The sequence below is a fragment of the Rhinichthys klamathensis genome, unplaced genomic scaffold (genome assembly GCF_029890125.1).
Source record: "Rhinichthys klamathensis goyatoka isolate OS25496 unplaced genomic scaffold, OSU_Roscu_1.1 h1tg000652l_1, whole genome shotgun sequence".
Lineage (NCBI taxonomy): Eukaryota > Metazoa > Chordata > Actinopteri > Cypriniformes > Leuciscidae > Rhinichthys > Rhinichthys klamathensis.
Window position 1 is genome coordinate 118,712 of NW_026607096.1, and position 22,584 is coordinate 141,295.

Genomic DNA, 22,584 nt, shown 5'->3' on the forward strand with positions numbered 1-22,584 from the left:
TCACTGATGTTCACTGATGTCTCTTAGGGTTCACTGATGTCTCTTAGGGTTCACTGATGTCTCTTAGGGTTCACTGATGTCTCTTAGGGTTCACTGATGTCTCTTAGGGTTCACTGGTGTCTCTTAGGGTTCACTGGTGTCTCTTAGGTTCACTGATGTTCACTGGTGTCTCTTAGGTTCACTGATGTTCACTGGTGTCTCTTAGGGTTCACTGATGTTCACTGATGTCTCTTAGGTTCACTGATGTTCACTGGTGTCTCTTAGGTTCACTGATGTTCACTGATGTCTCTTAGGGTTCACTGATGTTCACTGATGTCTCTTAGGTTCACTGATGTTCACTGGTGTCTCTTAGGTTCACTGATGTTCACTGATGTCTCTTAGGGTTCACTGATGTTCACTGATGTCTCTTAGGTTCACTGATGTTCACTGGTGTCTCTTAGGTTCACTGATGTCTCTTAGGGTTCACTGATGTTCACTGATGTCTCTTAGGTTCACTGATGTTCACTGATGTCTCTTAGGGTTCACTGATGTTCACTGATGTCTCTTAGGGTTCACTGATGTTCACTGATGTCTCTTAGGTTCACTGATGTTCACTGATGTCTCTTAGGGTTCACTGATGTTCACTGATGTGTCTTAGGGTTCACTGATGTTCACTGATGTGTCTTAGGGTTCACTGATGTCTCTTAGGGTTCACTGATGTGTCTTAGGGTTCACTGATGTCTCTTAGGGTTCACTGATGTTCACTGGTGTCTCTTAGGGTTCACTGATGTTCACTGATGTCTCTTAGGGTTCACTGATGTTCACTGATGTCTCTTAGGGTTCACTGATGTTCACTGATGTCTCTTAGGGTTCACTGATGTTCACTGATGTCTCTTAGGGTTCACTGATGTCTCTTAGGGTTCACTGGTGTCTCTTAGGGTTCACTGATGTCTCTTAGGGTTCACTGATGTTTCTTAGGGTTCACTGATGTTTCTTAGGGTTCACTGGTGTCTCTTAGGGTTCACTGTCTCTTAGGGTTCACTGTTGTCTCTTAGGATTCACTGATGTTCACTGTTGTCTCTTAGGATTCACTGATGTTCACTGGTGTCTCTTAGGTTCACTGATGTTCACTGGTGTCTCTTAGGTTCACTGATGTTCACTGATGTCTCTTAGGTTCACTGATGTTCACTGATGTCTCTTAGGTTCACTGATGTTCACTGGTGTCTCTTAGGTTCACTGATGTTCACTGATGTCTCTTAGGTTCAGTGATGTTCACTGATGTCTCTTAGGGTTCACTGATGTCTCTTAGGGTTCACTGATGTCTCTTAGGGTTCACTGATGTTCACTGATGTCTCTTAGGGTTCACTGATGTCTCTTAGGGTTCACTGATGTTCACTGGTGTCTCTTAGGTTCACTGATGTTCACTGATGTCTCTTAGGTTCAGTGATGTTCACTGATGTCTCTTAGGGTTCACTGATGTCTCTTAGGTTCACTGATGTCTCTTAGGGTTCACTGATGTCTCTTAGGGTTCACTGATGTCTCTTAGGGTTCACTGATGTCTCTTAGGTTCACTGATGTCTCTTAGGGTTCACTGATGTTCACTGATGTGTCTTAGGGTTCACTGATGTTCACTGATGTCTCTTAGGTTCACTGATGTTCACTGATGTCTCTTAGGTTCACTGATGTTCACTGATGTCTCTTAGGTTCACTGATGTTCACTGGTGTCTCTTAGGTTCACTGATGTTCACTGGTGTCTCTTAGGTTCACTGATGTTCACTGATGTCTCTTAGGTTCACTGATGTTCACTGGTGTCTCTTAGGTTCACTGATGTTCACTGGTGTCTCTTAGGTTCACTGATGTTCACTGATGTCTCTTAGGTTCACTGATGTCTCTTAGGTTCACTGATGTTCACTGGTGTCTCTTAGGTTCACTGATGTTCACTGATGTCTCTTAGGTTCACTGATGTTCACTGGTGTCTCTTAGGTTCACTGATGTTCACTGGTGTCTCTTAGGTTCACTGATGTTCACTGGTGTCTCTTAGGTTCACTGATGTTCACTGGTGTCTCTTAGGGTTCACTGATGTTCACTGATGTCTCTTAGGTTCACTGATGTTCACTGGTGTCTCTTAGGTTCACTGATGTTCACTGATGTCTCTTAGGTTCACTGATGTTCACTGGTGTCTCTTAGGTTCACTGATGTTCACTGATGTCTCTTAGGTTCAGTGATGTTCACTGATGTCTCTTAGGGTTCACTGATGTCTCTTAGGTTCACTGATGTCTCTTAGGGTTCACTGATGTTCACTGATGTGTCTTAGGGTTCACTGATGTTCACTGATGTCTCTTAGGTTCACTGATGTTCACTGATGTCTCTTAGGTTCACTGATGTTCACTGATGTCTCTTTTAGGTAGGGCTGCACGATATTGGTAAAAAATCACATTGCGATATTTTATTTTTCTGCGATATATATTGCGATATAAAAACAATTTCACCAGATTACTTAAATAGCTCTATTTGGAAAGAATGAATCATTCTAGAATGACTTTAACTAGACTTTAATAAATGGAACCTTATTGTAAAGTGTTTCTGATTTATGTCTCTTGAGTTCAGTGTTGGACAGATCAGTTGTTTTAACCATTCATTAAAGTGAATCGGTTCAAATGAGTCATTAGTTCGCGAATCGGACGTGTCATTAACGGACCACATCGCACAAGATTTGTCAACACAGAAAACATTACATCACTGGATGAAATCCATCACTGAGTCAACTCAACTCAATTCATTAATATGCGCGATGGAGGGAGAGCGAGAAAGACAGTTTGAAGACGGTGAGAGTGCGCGCGCGCGACCGGGGCTTTCACTCTCTCTGCTCGCTCTCTCAGTTAAACAAGCGCAGCAGTCAGTCTTTACATCAGTCACCGGTCAAACTTTGGCGGGACAAAAATACGCTTTAGAGGCTGACAGAAAACAGCGCGCAAGTTCCAGTCTTCTTGCGCTTTATGTTTAAACTGACAGGACTTGCAAATTGATAAACTCTCACACTATGATGGTTGAACTTTGCAATTAATCCACGAATCACAAGCGTTACGGGCCGGAGAGCTGCTGGCACGTTGCCTACTGATCATGAATCACCATCAACTACGATCCATACTTGACATCGTACATATCTGCGATGTGACTATCGTGGATGCGCACATCGCGATATCGATGTTAAAATGATACATCGTGCAGCCCTACTTTTAGGGTTCACTGATGTCTCTTACTGTGCGTTCACACCGGACGCGAATAGCGCGTCAAATTCGCGTCTACCGCGTCTAGTTTGACGCTTGACCACTTTGTGTTAATTCGCGTGTCAATGGCGAAATTGACGCGCGTAAAAACAAAAGTTTGAAGCGAAATTTACGCGCGTCAGAGGCGAAATCCGGAGGCGAAAGTTTCGAAACCCGTTGGCGGCCATCTTTTTAGATGTTTATCGAGCATTAGCATTATTCGAGAGAGTCACCGCTCGTATATGCTCTGGAGAGCAGAAGCAGCTCCGTAGGGGACATCGTCGCTGTACTCGGGTCCACCAGAACCTCCGGAGGGTTTCAGGAGTTTCACAATTTGCTCCAGGAGCTAGGTTTGGTGGACCTAATGGTGAGGACGCTGATGAGGACAGCGTAGGCCGTATAAGCCCTCGGCCTCGAGTGGTCTAGCTATGCCTGTCGAGCCCGCGCTCTACAGCCCGGCGCGTGGGTTCACCCTCGCCCGCATCCACCTAATCTGTCATTTATTTTTGTTTTGATAATAAATGAAGCCAGCCTCCAAAAGTGATTAATCTGTCCTGTGATTTTTCTCTCTCTCTCACACATCACTGTCCAGACACGAACTTATATGTTGGTTGTCTTTACATTATAATAATATTTCATATAATCTAGATATGGAATAAATAGCATTCAATGCAAAATGAATATGTCTCATATATTGAAATCAAGTTTTATGTGATAAAATATTTGCTTTGTTGTGCATTAGAACCACAGTCATATATTACAAAATAATTTATTGAAGCATCCAGATACTTCACCACGTGACAGCAGCAAGCAGCTAGGCTCCTGATTGGTTAACGCGGCGCGAATTGACGCAGAAGTTCAGATTTTTCAACTCGGGCGGCAGACGCGAATTCGCGTCAAACGCGTGAATGCACAAATAGCACTAACTAAATCATTCGCGCGTAACGCGCTTAACGCGCCAGACGCTCAATTCGCGCCATTCGCGCGAACTTGACGCGCGAATGAGGCGTATTCGCGTCTACCGCGCCGCGCTCTACGCCTCATTCGCGCCGCAGGAATTTTTTACGCGCGTAACGCGTCTTTGCATTGACTTAACATTGAAATCACTCGCGCCTGACGCGCTATTCGCGTCCGGTGTGAACGCACCATTAGGGTTCACTGATGTTCACTGATGTCTCTTAGGGTTCACTGATGTCTCTTAAGGTGATGATACACAGGGCAACTTTTTGAGCAATGTTGCTGGGCAATGTTGCCGTCAACGGGCAACCAGATGAGACACAGGGCCCACGACCGATCTAAATTATCCAGATAGAAATTTCTTGTCCATTTTCAATGGGAAAGTGCCCAAGCAACAATCGCTCGGCAAGATTGCCCAGCAACATTGGTCAAAAAGTTGCCCTGTGTATCATCACCTTAAGGGTTCACTGATGTTCACTGATGTCTCTTAGGTTCACTGATGTCTCTTAGGTTCACTGATGTTCACTGGTGTCTCTTAGGGTTCACTGATGTCTCTTAGGTTCACTGATGTTCACTGGTGTCTCTTAGGTTCACTGATGTTCACTGATGTCTCTTAGGTTCACTGATGTTCACTGGTGTCTCTTAGGTTCACTGATGTTCACTGATGTCTCTTAGGTTCACTGATGTTCACTGGTGTCTCTTAGGTTCACTGATGTTCACTGGTGTCTCTTAGGGTTCACTGATGTTCACTGATGTCTCTTAGGTTCACTGATGTTCACTGATGTCTCTTAGGTTCACTGATGTCTCTTAGGTTCACTGATGTCTCTTAGGTTCACTGATGTTCACTGATGTCTCTTAGGTTCACTGATGTTCACTGGTGTCTCTTAGGTTCACTTATGTTCACTGGTGTCTCTTAGGTTCACTGATGTTCACTGGTGTCTCTTAGGTTCACTGATGTTCACTGGTGTCTCTTAGGTTCACTGATGTTCACTGATGTCTCTTAGGTTCACTGATGTTCACTGATGTCTCTTAGGTTCACTGATGTTCACTGGTGTCTCTTAGGTTCACTTATGTTCACTGGTGTCTCTTAGGTTCACTGATGTTCACTGATGTCTCTTAGGTTCACTGATGTTCACTGATGTCTCTTAGGTTCACTGATGTTCACTGGTGTCTCTTAGGTTCACTGATGTTCACTGATGTCTCTTAGGTTCACTGATGTTCACTGGTGTCTCTTAGGTTCACTGATGTTCACTGGTGTCTCTTAGGGTTCACTGATGTCTCTTAGGTTCACTGATGTTCACTGATGTCTCTTAGGTTCACTGATGTTCACTGATGTCTCTTAGGTTCACTGATGTTCACTGGTGTCTCTTAGGTTCACTGATGTTCACTGGTGTCTCTTAGGTTCACTGATGTTCACTGGTGTCTCTTAGGTTCACTGATGTTCACTGATGTCTCTTAGGTTCACTGATGTTCACTGATGTCTCTTAGGTTCACTGATGTTCACTGGTGTCTCTTAGGTTCACTGATGTCTCTTAGGTTCACTGATGTTCACTGATGTCTCTTAGGGTTCACTGATGTCTCTTAGGTTCACTGATGTTCACTGGTGTCTCTTAGGTTCAGTGATGTTCACTGATGTCTCTTAGGTTCACTGATGTTCACTGATGTCTCTTAGGTTCACTGATGTTCACTGATGTCTCTTAGGTTCACTGATGTTCACTGGTGTCTCTTAGGTTCACTGATGTTCACTGGTGTCTCTTAGGTTCACTGATGTTCACTGGTGTCTCTTAGGTTCACTGATGTTCACTGATGTCTCTTAGGTTCACTGATGTTCACTGATGTCTCTTAGGTTCACTGATGTTCACTGGTGTCTCTTAGGTTCACTGATGTTCACTGGTGTCTCTTAGGTTCACTGATGTTCACTGATGTCTCTTAGGGTTCACTGATGTTCACTGATGTCTCTTAGGTTCACTGATGTCTCTTAGGTTCACTGATGTCTCTTAGGTTCACTGATGTCTCTTAGGGTTCACTGATGTCTCTTAGGTTCACTGATGTCTCTTAGGTTCACTGATGTCTCTTAGGGTTCACTGATGTCTCTTAGGTTCACTGATGTCTCTTAGGGTTCACTGATGTCTCTTAGGGTTCACTGATGTCTCTTAGGGTTCACTGATGTTCACTGATGTCTCTTAGGGTTCACTGATGTTCACTGATGTCTCTTAGGGTTCACTGATGTCTCTTAGGGTTCACTGATGTCTCTTAGGGTTCACTGATGTTCACTGATGTCTCTTAGGGTTCACTGATGTTCACTGATGTCTCTTAGGTTCACTGATGTTCACTGGTGTCTCTTAGGTTCACTGATGTTCACTGGTGTCTCTTAGGTTCACTGATGTTCACTGGTGTCTCTTAGGTTCACTGATGTTCACTGATGTCTCTTAGGTTCACTGATGTTCACTGGTGTCTCTTAGGTTCACTGATGTTCACTGGTGTCTCTTAGGTTCACTGATGTTCACTGATGTCTCTTAGGTTCACTGATGTTCACTGGTGTCTCTTAGGTTCACTGATGTCTCTTAGGGTTCACTGATGTCTCTTAGGTTCACTGATGTCTCTTAGGTTCACTGATGTTCACTGGTGTCTCTTAGGTTCACTGATGTTCACTGATGTCTCTTAGGTTCACTGATGTTCACTGGTGTCTCTTAGGTTCACTGATGTCTCTTAGGGTTCACTGATGTCTCTTAGGTTCACTGATGTCTCTTAGGTTCACTGATGTTCACTGATGTCTCTTAGGTTCACTGATGTTCACTGATGTCTCTTAGGTTCACTGATGTTCACTGGTGTCTCTTAGGTTCACTGATGTTCACTGGTGTCTCTTAGGTTCACTGATGTTCACTGGTGTCTCTTAGGTTCACTGATGTTCACTGATGTCTCTTAGGTTCACTGATGTTCACTGATGTCTCTTAGGTTCACTGATGTTCACTGGTGTCTCTTAGGTTCACTGATGTTCACTGGTGTCTCTTAGGTTCACTGATGTTCACTGATGTCTCTTAGGGTTCACTGATGTTCACTGATGTCTCTTAGGTTCACTGATGTCTCTTAGGGTTCACTGATGTCTCTTAGGGTTCACTGATGTCTCTTAGGGTTCACTGATGTTCACTGATGTCTCTTAGGGTTCACTGATGTTCACTGATGTCTCTTAGGGTTCACTGATGTCTCTTAGGGTTCACTGATGTCTCTTAGGGTTCACTGATGTCTCTTAGGGTTCACTGATGTCTCTTAGGGTTCACTGATGTTCACTGATGTCTCTTAGGTTCACTGATGTTCACTGATGTCTCTTAGGTTCACTGATGTTCACTGGTGTCTCTTAGGGTTCACTGATGTTCACTGGTGTCTCTTAGGTTCACTGATGTTCACTGATGTCTCTTAGGTTCACTGATGTTCACTGGTGTCTCTTAGGTTCACTGATGTTCACTGATGTCTCTTAGGTTCACTGATGTTCACTGGTGTCTCTTAGGTTCACTGATGTTCACTGGTGTCTCTTAGGTTCACTGATGTTCACTGATGTCTCTTAGGTTCACTGATGTTCACTGGTGTCTCTTAGGTTCACTGATGTTCACTGATGTCTCTTAGGTTCACTGATGTTCACTGGTGTCTCTTAGGTTCACTGATGTCTCTTAGGTTCACTGATGTTCACTGATGTCTCTTAGGGTTCACTGATGTCTCTTAGGTTCACTGATGTTCACTGATGTCTCTTAGGTTCACTGATGTTCACTGATGTCTCTTAGGTTCACTGATGTTCACTGATGTCTCTTAGGTTCACTGATGTTCACTGGTGTCTCTTAGGTTCACTGATGTTCACTGGTGTCTCTTAGGTTCACTGATGTTCACTGATGTCTCTTAGGTTCACTGATGTTCACTGGTGTCTCTTAGGTTCACTGATGTTCACTGATGTCTCTTAGGTTCACTGATGTTCACTGGTGTCTCTTAGGTTCACTGATGTCTCTTAGGTTCACTGATGTTCACTGATGTCTCTTAGGGTTCACTGATGTCTCTTAGGTTCACTGATGTCTCTTAGGTTCACTGATGTTCACTGATGTCTCTTAGGTTCACTGATGTTCACTGGTGTCTCTTAGGTTCACTGATGTCTCTTAGGTTCACTGATGTTCACTGATGTCTCTTAGGGTTCACTGGTGTCTCTTAGGGTTCACTGATGTCTCTTAGGTTCACTGATGTCTCTTAGGTTCACTGATGTTCACTGATGTCTCTTAGGTTCACTGATGTTCACTGGTGTCTCTTAGGTTCACTGATGTTCACTGGTGTCTCTTAGGTTCACTGATGTCTCTTAGGTTCACTGATGTTCACTGGTGTCTCTTAGGTTCACTGATGTCTCTTAGGTTCACTGATGTTCACTGGTGTCTCTTAGGTTCACTGATGTCTCTTAGGTTCACTGATGTTCACTGATATCTCTTAGGGTTCACTGGTGTCTCTTAGGGTTCACTGGTGTCTCTTAGGTTCACTGATGTCTCTTAGGTTCACTGATGTTCACTGATGTCTCTTAGGTTCACTGATGTTCACTGGTGTCTCTTAGGTTCACTGATGTTCACTGGTGTCTCTTAGGTTCACTGATGTTCACTGGTGTCTCTTAGGTTCACTGATGTCTCTTAGGTTCACTGATGTTCACTGGTGTCTCTTAGGTTCACTGATGTTCACTGGTGTCTCTTAGGTTCACTGATGTTCACTGGTGTCTCTTAGGTTCACTGATGTTCACTGGTGTCTCTTAGGTTCACTGATGTTCACTGGTGTCTCTTAGGTTCACTGATGTTCACTGGTGTCTCTTAGGTTCACTGATGTCTCTTAGGGTTCGTTCACTGGTGTCTCTTAGGTTCACTGATGTTCACTGGTGTCTCTTAGGTTCACTGATGTTCACTGGTGTCTCTTAGGTTCACTGATGTTCACTGATGTCTCTTAGGTTCACTGATGTCTCTTAGGTTCACTGATGTTCACTGGTGTCTCTTAGGGTTCACTGATGTCTCTTAGGTTCACTGATGTTCACTGGTGTCTCTTAGGTTCACTGATGTTCACTGATGTCTCTTAGGTTCACTGATGTTCACTGGTGTCTCTTAGGGTTCACTGATGTTCACTGATGTCTCTTAGGTTCACTGATGTTCACTGATGTCTCTTAGGTTCACTGATGTTCACTGGTGTCTCTTAGGTTCACTGATGTTCACTGGTGTCTCTTAGGTTCACTGATGTTCACTGGTGTCTCTTAGGTTCACTGATGTTCACTGGTGTCTCTTAGGTTCACTGATGTTCACTGATGTCTCTTAGGTTCACTGATGTTCACTGGTGTCTCTTAGGTTCACTGATGTTCACTGGTGTCTCTTAGGTTCACTGATGTTCACTGGTGTCTCTTAGGTTCACTGATGTTCACTGATGTCTCTTAGGTTCACTGATGTTCACTGGTGTCTCTTAGGTTCACTGATGTTCACTGGTGTCTCTTAGGGTTCACTGATGTTCACTGATGTCTCTTAGGTTCACTGATGTTCACTGGTGTCTCTTAGGTTCACTGATGTTCACTGGTGTCTCTTAGGTTCACTGATGTTCACTGATGTCTCTTAGGTTCACTGATGTTCACTGGTGTCTCTTAGGTTCACTGATGTTCACTGGTGTCTCTTAGGTTCACTGATGTTCACTGGTGTCTCTTAGGTTCACTGATGTTCACTGATGTCTCTTAGGTTCACTGATGTTCACTGGTGTCTCTTAGGTTCACTGATGTTCACTGATGTCTCTTAGGTTCACTGATGTTCACTGGTGTCTCTTAGGTTCACTGATGTTCACTGGTGTCTCTTAGGTTCACTGATGTTCACTGATGTTCACTGGTGTCTCTTAGGTTCACTGATGTTCACTGGTGTCTCTTAGGTTCACTGATGTTCACTGATGTCTCTTAGGTTCACTGATGTTCACTGGTGTCTCTTAGGTTCACTGATGTTCACTGGTGTCTCTTAGGTTCACTGATGTCTCTTAGGTTCACTGATGTTCACTGGTGTCTCTTAGGTTCACTGATGTTCACTGGTGTCTCTTAGGTTCACTGATGTTCACTGATGTCTCTTAGGTTCACTGATGTTCACTGATGTCTCTTAGGTTCACTGATGTTCACTGGTGTCTCTTAGGTTCACTGATGTTCACTGGTGTCTCTTAGGTTCACTGATGTTCACTGGTGTCTCTTAGGTTCACTGATGTTCACTGGTGTCTCTTAGGTTCACTGATGTTCACTGGTGTCTCTTAGGTTCACTGATGTTCACTGGTGTCTCTTAGGTTCACTGATGTTCACTGATGTCTCTTAGGTTCACTGATGTTCACTGGTGTCTCTTAGGTTCACTGATGTTCACTGGTGTCTCTTAGGTTCACTGATGTTCACTGGTGTCTCTTAGGTTCACTGATGTTCACTGATGTCTCTTAGGTTCACTGATGTTCACTGGTGTCTCTTAGGTTCACTGATGTTCACTGGTGTCTCTTAGGGTTCACTGATGTTCACTGATGTCTCTTAGGTTCACTGATGTTCACTGGTGTCTCTTAGGTTCACTGATGTTCACTGGTGTCTCTTAGGTTCACTGATGTTCACTGATGTCTCTTAGGTTCACTGATGTTCACTGGTGTCTCTTAGGTTCACTGATGTTCACTGGTGTCTCTTAGGTTCACTGATGTTCACTGGTGTCTCTTAGGTTCACTGATGTTCACTGATGTCTCTTAGGTTCACTGATGTTCACTGGTGTCTCTTAGGTTCACTGATGTTCACTGATGTCTCTTAGGTTCACTGATGTTCACTGGTGTCTCTTAGGTTCACTGATGTTCACTGGTGTCTCTTAGGTTCACTGATGTTCACTGATGTTCACTGGTGTCTCTTAGGTTCACTGATGTTCACTGGTGTCTCTTAGGTTCACTGATGTTCACTGATGTCTCTTAGGTTCACTGATGTTCACTGGTGTCTCTTAGGTTCACTGATGTTCACTGGTGTCTCTTAGGTTCACTGATGTCTCTTAGGTTCACTGATGTTCACTGGTGTCTCTTAGGTTCACTGATGTTCACTGGTGTCTCTTAGGTTCACTGATGTTCACTGATGTCTCTTAGGTTCACTGATGTTCACTGATGTCTCTTAGGTTCACTGATGTTCACTGGTGTCTCTTAGGTTCACTGATGTTCACTGGTGTCTCTTAGGTTCACTGATGTTCACTGGTGTCTCTTAGGTTCACTGATGTCTCTTAGGTTCACTGATGTTCACTGGTGTCTCTTAGGTTCACTGATGTTCACTGGTGTCTCTTAGGTTCACTGATGTTCACTGATGTCTCTTAGGTTCACTGATGTTCACTGGTGTCTCTTAGGTTCACTGATGTTCACTGGTGTCTCTTAGGTTCACTGATGTTCACTGATGTCTCTTAGGTTCACTGATGTTCACTGATGTCTCTTAGGTTCACTGATGTTCACTGATGTCTCTTAGGTTCACTGATGTCCAGTGATGTCTCTGCTGGTGTTCTCGGTTCCTCTGCTCTCGGCTGTGGTCTTGATGACGGCTGTTTTCCGCTCACCTCTGTTGGCTCTGTGCCGTCAGCTGTATTCTGGCACACTCAGGCGTTCTCACAGGAAGGTGTGTGTCAGCTCCACTCACGCCTATGTCTTCTCCAACTGCACCCACGGACAGGCTCAGAGTGTTCTGCTGACCTTCGACCTCTATTCCAGCACACACGCCTCCTTCAACATCGGCCCTCAGAAAGGTCAGGAACTAGAGTCTGTTATCCTGATGTGTGTGTGCCTCCTGAAAGACTTTTACTAATCACACTTAATGGATGTTCTTTTCATTGTTAAAAAATGTCATCCTCTTTCTTCACTTTTGTAGCATTTCATTTTTGTCTTCTATGAACAATATCTGACCCTCAAACACTGCATTTCTAATGTACCTTTAAGACTTCTTTATGTAAATGATCAGTTATAATTGACTGTTTCTGCAGCTTAGTTTCCATGCATATTCTTGGTTGTGAATGTTAGAGTATGTCTACATAGTGGATGTTATATAAAATGCTTTATATAATCAGGTAATACTAAATACGCTACACTGTAAAAAATTTTTTTGTAAAATAACGGTAAAAAGTCTGGCAGCAAAGTTGCCAACCACTTACCGTCCAATTACAGTAAAAAAAAACTTAAATTATTTTACAGAAAAATGTTGTTTTTTGAAAACGGATATTTACCGTAAATATTTTCTGTATTTTTACAGTCAAACTGCTGTAGAAGAAAAAAAAATCTCATAAAAAAATGTCTGTTGAATGTTAAACGAATGTATAAAAACGTACAAATATTCCAGAAATACCTTAAAATTACATATTTAAAACAAAGACTTCTGTTTTAATACAGTATTATTTGGTGTATTTTTAGGATAATCCAATCCATCTACAAGAACTCCTTGTCAAAGTAAAGACGTTTCTATGTAAAACACACAGAAAATGTTGTATAATTACCTTCAGATACCCTAATTTAAAGCCTAATACCAGTATATTGATCGATTTAAACTTTTATTTTATGTCATTATTCAATCTATTTACAGTAAATTTCCTGTTAAATATTGGTTTTATCCTGTACAAATAAAACAAGATCTTGTGATAAAGTTTCAGAAACATATTTTTAACAGTCATTGCTTTATTAAAACATTATTTGACAGTAATTACAGATACATCTCCAATAAATGTACAAGCTTTTACCATTAATGTATGCAGGTTTACTTTATATAAACATTATTTGACAGTAATAACAAGCAACTCTCCAATATTTCTACATATTTGTACCATTTAAATACAGTGTGATACTTTATATAAAGATTATTTGAAAGTAATAACAAGCAACTCTCCAATATTTCTACATGTTTACCATTTAAATAAGGGGGTTTACTTTATATAAACATTATTTGACAATAATTACAGGCAACTCTCCAATATTTCTACATATTTGTACCTTTAATGTATGGGGCTTTACCTTCTATATACTTTTAACATCAATGTATGAGGTATACTTTATAGAAACATTAATAGACAGTAATTACAAGCATTTCTCCAATATATGTAAAAATACACATGTTTATTTTATGTAAACCATATTTGATAGCAATTACAAGCAGCTGTCCAATATATGTACATACTTTTTCCATTACGGCATGGGGTTTACTTTAAAATGCACATAGGCTTAAAACACGGTCAAGTCCTTCAGTCAAAAAGTTCTTTGTTCTTAGTTCAGAAGCTAAGTTCTTTCCAGTAACAAACAAAGTTAATATATAATCAGTATTAATATACAGATGTGAATGTGCATGCTAAAAAAGTTCATTTGGCAGATTGATATTCACCCACGTCCTTTCAAAATTCCAACGATGGCTATGATCCTCTGTAGTGGCTCTCACCAGGCATTGTCCTGAAAAATAGATAAGATGTATCATGCTTGTAAAAATCGCCAGAGCAGAGCCATTAGGTTGCCCCTTAACAATAATTGCAGTTTGGAGCTTGAATGAAAATTGAACTGTATGCGTTGCGACGTTCGTCTGTATAGGACAACTTAGTTGGAATAAACGAGCAGACACTGATTAGCTACTTGCTCTACGTTTATTTAAAATTAACAGCAAGACGACTAGAAGTGAATGTGCTTTCCATTAAATGAATCACACACAGTAAACAACTCCTTAAGAAAAAAAACAACTTTGTGTGATTTATTTAAAACAAAGCACGTTCATTGCACAGTAAACAAAACCTTAACAAAAAAAAACTTTGCAATGAAGTCGTTCATCCTCGGATGCGGCGCCGTGCGCACTGTTACAAAAAACCCCGTCCACACAGCCAAGCGAAATGGGGTCTTGCGCACCCAACGCGTCATTTTTGCAAGGTGCGCGCGGACCATAGACAGTAAAAGAAACGGACGCGTCGAGTATAAACAAGGCTTTACTCCGTGTCAGCGCGCGCTCTGATCGGTAAAGGTGCACAGACCTCTCCCGAATCATCTCCAGCACCTCCGAAGCACCACTAACTCTCCACCTCTGTTTCCCTCGTAAGCTGATAATAGTATTTAAACATTCTCTATGATAAAAAATGTTTGTAAAAAATATTTTAATAACGGTTTTGGCGGTTATAGAGTTCTAATGACGGTGTTCAACAATAACGGTTATATAATAACCTTCACCCCCCTACTGTTACGTGTTTGCAAGAGGCAACAGTAACTTGTAAGATGTAACGTTAAGTTAACAGCTAACGTTATTAAATTAATGTTAGTCAACCACAGGTATTTAACGTTAATGTTATGATGGCTGATGCATGTTTCACATTCAGGGCTAACGTTAATAACGGTTTAACTTTATTAGGACCAGCATAATGTTACATTTGCTAAAATTAGACAGACTTTTATAAGGTTAATACATAATGTAACAAACGGCGAGTTTTAACGTTAGCCCTGCTGACTCGACATAATGTTAACTTGTAGGGGTGTGCAAAAAAATCGATTCACATTTCAATCGCGATTCAATCTTTACCGATTCAGAATTGATTCATAGAATTCCAAAAATCAATTCATATTTTTTTTTTAATGGCGTGCACGGGTGGAGTGGCAATCGGGTGAGTCGGGACTTTTACCGGTGGTCCGGTAGTGTTTCGAGGCTGCGAGGGCCGGTCTGATAAATAGTTATACATTGCAAGTTCTTGCCGCCCGCTGGTCAAACTGTGCAGCCTCTCTGCTCAACCCGTAAATAAATGCATCGATCCGCAGATCTTATGTTTGAGTTCTGTAGATCTTTTGCCAAGCGTGTCAGAGGTTACGGGTTCTAAACCGCACTCGTATAGTTTTTTCTCTCTCTCATCAAAACCGAATATGTTCATCACGTTTGTGAGCATTTTATTTTGTGATTTCACCGGAGTCTCCACACTGGCGATAGATTGAAGCGCGCGTCCGAGTGAAGACTGCGCGAGCCACAGAGAACACTGTATCCATGACACTGATAGCAGCGGACACGAGCGCTCAGCTTGATTTCAAAAACAACAGATCTCTTATTTAATAGCGAACTAAATGAATGCTCTGCTAGTTAACTGGAGATACCCGCAAATTACGCCTATGAACGACTTCACTGGATCTAATTCTAAACAAATCAATCTAACCATAGATGTTACCAGTAGTGGTGGCTTTTTTAAATCTATTTAAAATATTTTCCCAAGGGTTCTATGACATTAGTATATATTTTTAGGAAGTTCAATGTGCCCAGTCGAGTTCACATTTCAACAGTCAGCCTGGTAGCTGAAGTACTCCTTACACCACATTTAGCATAATTGTTTGTTTGATCTGACTAGCACTTTAAAGCTAAATGTAAAAGCTTTTATTTAAGTTTTATTTTAAACTTGAATTAAATGTAAGCTGGCCAAAGCTTGGCACTTTGCACTTTTTAGTTGCAGAAGTTTTTATTTTTGTATGAAGACATATAAAGTAATATCAAACTACATTTAATTTGTTGTGTTTTTTTTTTTCTTTTAAATTGTGTCTACTGCAATCAATCACAGGAAAAAGTAAACTACATTTATATACTGCGAATCGTTTTTTGAATCGAGAATCGTTTTTGAATCGAAAATCGATTTTGAATCGAATCTTAAGACATAAAATCGGTACCGAATCGAATCGTGACATTTTCTGAATTGTGAATGTGCACCCCTATTAACTTGCATATTAAAATTGTAAAATGTATAAAAGCTGCCGCACTTAAGCACATTTGACATATATTATATATATATATATTATGTATATGACATTTATTTAAATTGTAAAAATGTTATCTTTGAGTAATGTCATCTTTGAGACTGTTAGTTATTACATGATTAAAAATGTAAACATACACATAAAGCATGGCAATCCCGTCAGAAATGTGTATCATAGAAAGGAAGCACACACACAAAAAATGCCAATTGGTACACCAAAATCAAATAACCCCATCAAATAATTTTTACCTGCATCTGAGGGTCTTTCCCTTAATGTTTCCAGTGATTAAAGACTGATGAAGGTGACACGAATCTCCCCTTTCAGTGCGCCACTTCAGCAGAAGAAAGACAAAAGGACAGAAAGTTACTCAGACTTTCCATCAGTAACAGTATGAAAACCACACTTAATACTATCCCAGTGTAGGTTTTCGAACAGTACGTGGGTAAAATTGACTTACTGTAACGTTAGTTGGTAAATGGGTCTTTCTGTTGGGTGTTCTCCCCCGATAAACATCTTATTCCAATGCTTGATCTAAAAAATAAAGTAAACAAATATCTTTTCAATATGTTATCAGTGTTTGAAGAGGTTATGTAAACATACTTCTAACGAATAAATGACGGTTTTATCACTTTACTCATTCCCACGCTTTTTTACCTCTCATGTTAACTTACCAACAACAAAACACAGCAATGTTAGATGGTACTAACACATTGAAATACGTGCTAATATCGCTACGTTAATAGTGAAGCAGTACAAAAACACACACAGAGATAACTTATTCATCTTATGAGGTTGCAGTAAGCCTATGACAGTTAAATTACCCGTGTCCCTAAACGTTAGACTGTTAAAGACTGAAAAATGTTTTCTTACCTGATATCGCCAACAGACCACGTACGACCCCTTCCTCTGTTCATATTCCAGCTTTTGTTCTTCATTGACATAGCGACTCAAATTCGCTCAGAATTTAAGAATTCAACAGGCGGATATAAAATAATCCAGGTCTGACCGAGTAATCAACAGCAGCTGCTCACACCAACCGAGAGTAACGGACGTATTTTCAAACTTAAAATAGGCGCGCAGAGCCGCGCACATTCTCATTGGACAGTTTCCAGGAAGACAGACAGATCAACCAATCATGCTCAAAGTAAAACGGAGAAACAACCAATAACAATAGCAATAGTTTGCGCGAGTTAACATAGCTGTGTATTACGTTTTATTTGCAGTCTGTATTATTATTTAATTAATTGGTCAAATGACATGACAGTGTATGAATATGTAATAAGGCAATGTAAACTGTTAGGCAAGCAGACAAAATTGGCAAGCATACAAGATTGTAAATTCACACAAAATCAAATAAGGCAAAAGGTTTCTGCTGCACTGCTCTGTTGAGGGTGAAACTATTATTGTTAATAATGATAATATTATATTTTAACATATACATTGAAGAACTGTTATGAAAATCAGAAAAATCATTAAATGCTAATGAATTATCATAATAATATGTTAAAAGGCAGATATTTATGTATGTTGTTGAAAACATTACGTTGTTTCAGCGTACAGATCTTGTAAAAAATTAAACGTTGATTTAGAAAGTGTTTTTGTTAACCTTTTTCAACCATTTAGCATTAAACGTTGTTTCAACGACTGGCATTATTTCAATCATATTTCAACGTTGAAGGTCGGTCATGTGCCGGCTGGGTATATTAATCTACCTTTATTGAAAGCTGAATGCCAATATCGTGGAAATGTTCCATACTTTATCCAGGCTCTTTAAGTTATGACGTATCCCCCTCCCAAAGTCAAACAATATCATTGGTCGAGATTGCCTCTGGCGTATGATTCGTCCAATGATTGTACAACATTCAAATATTTGAATCTGCGCGCACTTTCTTGATATCTAAAGCACAGAGACTAGAAAAACAATTAGGATGTTTGTTTACACGTTTTGCAATGTTTCAACCATTTTAATGTCTTCAATTCCTTCACCCCCAGTTTACCAAAGCTCAAGTTTATGCTACAAGAGCCTTGGTTGAACTCGAGCCCCAGAATAAATTCCTTGTCTTACACACATTGCTCACCTATTGTAAATTAAAAATATATAGCACCCCATTGTAAAGCTTTATTCATAGTGTGGCGGTTTGTTCCCATCAACCGAGAAAATTGTGGAGTGGCCTAATGATTTCACTGCAGTGAGGGCCTTGAATTTTGTTGAATATAGATTGACTTTGTGTCTTAATGCTTCAACGTTTTTAAAGTGGATTTACAGCCTTTACTTTTAAATTGAATCACATATTTTCTTCTCAAATATGCATATGAGATACGTGTCAATATAGGTCAGAAAATCACTGTCAGGGCAGCATTTCAAACAGACAAAAAGGACAATGTCACCCTTAAAAGCCAAGCCAAAAGAGGACATATCAGCACACAAGATTCAAGAGTCCTTTCACCGCAACAGGCAGACAGGCGGTTAGTGTCCAGCATTCTTGAGCCTGGTTGTCTTGCGGAACAACTGTCCCAAAGCATGATGATCCGAGACTTGAGGCTCCAGCACCAGACAGCAGCAGCTACAGTGCACGGGGTGGGGTCTGAAAATGTTGCCACTCAATTTTTTCTCTGCCACTTATGAAATTGTTACAGAACACTTCAGAATTGTAAACACTGAGTCAGTGGTACCTGACAGTAGAAACACTGGATATACGATGCATAAACAATCACTGACTATTCTTGATTTAATTTTATATTAAACTTAAGCTGTGCAATTATTTCATGTACAATACCTGTATATTTAGTTACACTGTGCAACAATATCTCCTGCTGTATTCATCCATCTTTCAAGGCAATATGTTTAGATCTGTGTCTGTAGTATAACACACAGTAATTATGCATATCTGCATGAAAGATAGCCTACATAGCTGTTTTTTTATTTGTATTGTATGTATATATTTTTGATCTATCACTCTTGTATCTGCACTTGTTGAATCTTAAGCTGATGTGGCCAGCAAAGTTTATCTTTGCTTCTGAAAAATATCTGCATTGGTGGCAGGGGACTTGGAAGTTTTACATTTACCCTGTATTTGATAGGTGTGAGGTGCTAACCTAACCCTAACCCTATACATTAATGGTAAAGTAATGTAGATATATTGGATAGTTGCTTTTATTTACTATAAAACAATGTTTATATAAAGTGAACTCCTTGAATTAAAAGTATGTAGATATATTGGATAGTTGCGTTTAATAACTATAAAAGTAAGTTTATTCAAAGTAAACCTATACATTTATGTGAAAAGTACGTGTTTTACATCTAAAAATCTGTACTTTGACGGGGAGTTCTTGTGGATGTAATTGATAATGTTATGAATTTACCAAAGAATACTGTGTAAAAACAGAAGACTTCATTTAATTGTATAATTGTAAGGTATTTCTGCAATAATTTCCAGTTTATATGCAGATTTATTCATTTGTTTAATGTTCTACAGACATTTTTTTAATGAGATTTTCTTTTCATTCTACAGCAGTGGAACTGTAAAAATACAGGAAATGTTTACAGTAAATATCTGTATTTTAAAAAACAGAATTATTCCGTAGAATAACTTAAAGTTTTTTCCTGTAATTTGACGGTAAGTGTTTGGCAACTTTGCTGCCAGACTTTTTACCGTTTTTTTACGATTGTTTTTTTTTACATGTATTTACCTTAAATTTAAGGTTTCACAGTAAAAAAACATATAGTTGTCTTAATTTTAAATAAGTGATTTTTTTGTCTTTTTACATATAATTTAAAGTAATTTAACATTCAAGCCAATTAAACAAAAGAATAATCCTGTAAAAAAACTATAATTTCTCTTTATACGAATTTACAGATTATTACTTTTATTTTATGGTTAATGTTTTTAATATAAGTTTTTTTCTGTATTTTAATGACATTTACACGTAATGTTAAAAAAACAGAAAATATCTGTAAAATAATACAGTATATTTCTGTGAAAAAAACTTTTTTTTTTTTACAGTGTAGTCTTCTGCTCTGTAGTAACATGTCCTCTTGTGGTTGCAGGTGAGTTTCTGGACGAGATTGTGAAGCGTGAAGCCCCGCGGAGGGTTCTGGAGCTGGGGACACACTGTGGCTACGCTTCAGTCAGGATTCTGCGTCTGCTCCCTCCGTCTGGAGAACTGCTGACTGTAGAGCTTGATCCTCTGACAGCAGAGCGAGGGGAGGAGATCATACTAGTGTCAGGCTTCAAACACCAGCAGGTATTACAGGACTGGAGTAGAAGGATTGATCAGTAGTTGCTTGACAAGTGTAAATCTGTTTTTTTTTTTTTTTTTTATGTAGTGTCATAGTAATATGTTGTCTTTGAATTAATTCCAGTTTATTAAGATTATTAATAAGGCTAGACACTACAGGTGAATAGGGTAAAAATTGAGATATCACCATACTTTCCTCAGTTTAACCCCCTCGCTTTATTTCTTAGTACGAATGAGACTCAAATACTCTGTCGATTTTGGTCATACAGATCATTCATTCGAAACTTTTAAGTGTCTACTTTTATTTGTGTTCCTTCACAATAACAAACCTTTGTGCTTTTGTAAAATAAAGATAACAAATAAGATGCACTTTCTGTCATCCCAGTCTCTGAACTTTTTTCTGAAACTCTTTATAAAAATTAACCGAATCTCAGTGAATACTTGCCACACATACATGAGAGATCTATTTTAATATTAAAAAATATTATAAGGTCTCGCATATGTCACTGTCGTCGCTCCTCCTTTATGCTTCCGCTCCTCCATGAGAGATGCGAGACCGGTGCGTCTCACAGGTGTCGCTCATTACCACTCACGCCACCGGCCTCGCGCCGCTCTCTCACGTCTCTCGGCCTCGTCCTGCTCGCCACAATAATTTCCTCTGCTAGTTTCAGTTCACCGTCAGACAACACTGCAATGTCCTTGACATTCTTTTTAACATTTTTGTCCATCAGAGCAGAGTAGATGGCAGGCTGCTGCTCCAGATATCTATCCATCATGTCATAAATGGTATTCCATCGAGTTGAGCAGTCATGTATTATACCAAAAGTTGGCGTCTTTTTAAAGATGTCACTCTACCTGTGTGCTTCTGGATGCGGTCCTTACCTGGGATCACGGGATGGTCACGAGCGCTGTATCGTGTGTCTGGGCATTGAACACGCTGAGACAGCGTTCGTGGATGAGTCATGTACCCATTGTGGCAAGATGACCATCTCGGAGCTCATTCCTGCAAAGGGGCGGAGTCCCTGCGCCTCCGCCGCTATCTAGACATCCTGTGAGTGTTACTTCAGGCAGTAGTGCTGGTGACCTGAGGATCACGGTGAGCGCGCTTCCTTTGGGGAACCAACCCCCTAGGAACCCTCATCCCTCCGCAGCCAGTAGAGCCGCCAACGGAACGTGCTGGACCATCCATGAGGTGTGTACTAGTCGTTTCCTTCGGCACTCCCCATGATGAACAGATGTCAATCGCTGCATCAGAGGGTGGGTCAGACTTCTCTGTGGATGATGATTTGGCACCGCTGCCCCTTCGGGTGTGACAGCGGTGCCAGAGTCGGACCCAAAGATGATGGCCATCGGGCTCGTGTCGAACCCTCTATCGTGTCCCGAGCCCTCGAGGCTGGATGATTGGTATCTCGCGCGCTGGTTCTCAGCAACCCAACCGAGTGCCTTTCTTCCCGTAGGCGCATGAGGAGCTTACTGGGGCATAGATGGCACCTTTCACTACGAAAAAACTGTCCCGGTGGCTCCTCCTCCCTCACCACCCTTGATGGCGGGGCAGCTAAGGGTTACACACGCATCCCACCAGTGGAGCAGTCCGTTGCTATGCAACTGTGCCCTAACTCCACTTGGCGCGGAGAGCCGTGTCTCCGCCCGCCCAATTGGGCGGTTTTGCAATCTATATTGCGGGCAAAAATGGGTTTGGGCGGGTGGATAAAAATTTGGCTGGTTTCGGATCAGTTCGGCGGGTTTTTATAGCTTATCACAGTCTGATCTGTGGATCTGCATATTACATATTCATTTTCTATGTTTACCGTGTACTTCTTTGTCTTGTAAATTACATGTGTAACTTATGTTTTTTGTACCTCGACACTTTTTATCTTGGCCAGGTCGCCATTGTACATGAGAAAGTGTTCTCAATGTGCTTACCTGGTTAAATTAAATGAAAATGAAAAAATAAACGGTAGACGGTAAACTGTAGCTACTCACAGATTTGTTTGTGCCGGCTGATTCAACCAGGCCAGCTGTTTAGGTGCGGGATGCACGGGATGCAAATTTTTTTTTGGGGGAGGAAAAAGCTCAGTATAATATAATAAGCAAAAAAAGACTTCACATATAAAAAAGAAATATAGCCTAAAACAAAAACATTTCAAAAACTGTAAAATGTTATATAAAAATAAAACATTAATAAATTATTTTATGATAAACATATTACTGTCTTAAGTGAACTCATTTATAGTTATAAACGCAAATAATAATTTGTCATTATTATTATTAGCCTACATTTAGGCTAGGAGACGCTTTTATCCAAAAAAGGAACAAAGCAATTCGTCAAATGTCAGTCATAATACAGGTTAGACAATAATAGTACAGGGCTAAGATCATTACAAATAAA

At 40.5% G+C, this 22,584-nt stretch overlaps 1 protein-coding gene across 1 annotated transcript in view; it reads left to right on the plus strand.

Annotated features, from left to right (window-relative positions):
* The window catches only part of LOC130076449 (transmembrane O-methyltransferase homolog), a 43,886-nt gene that overhangs the window by 17,326 nt on the left and 3,976 nt on the right, over positions 1 to 22,584 (plus strand). Inside the window, exons 3-4 of the mRNA XM_056241526.1 lie at positions 11,689 to 11,962; positions 20,005 to 20,201. Of these exons, the coding sequence (XP_056097501.1) occupies positions 11,707 to 11,962; positions 20,005 to 20,201 (453 nt within the window). The 5' untranslated portion in view covers positions 11,689 to 11,706. The remainder of the gene's footprint in view (positions 1 to 11,688; positions 11,963 to 20,004; positions 20,202 to 22,584) is intronic.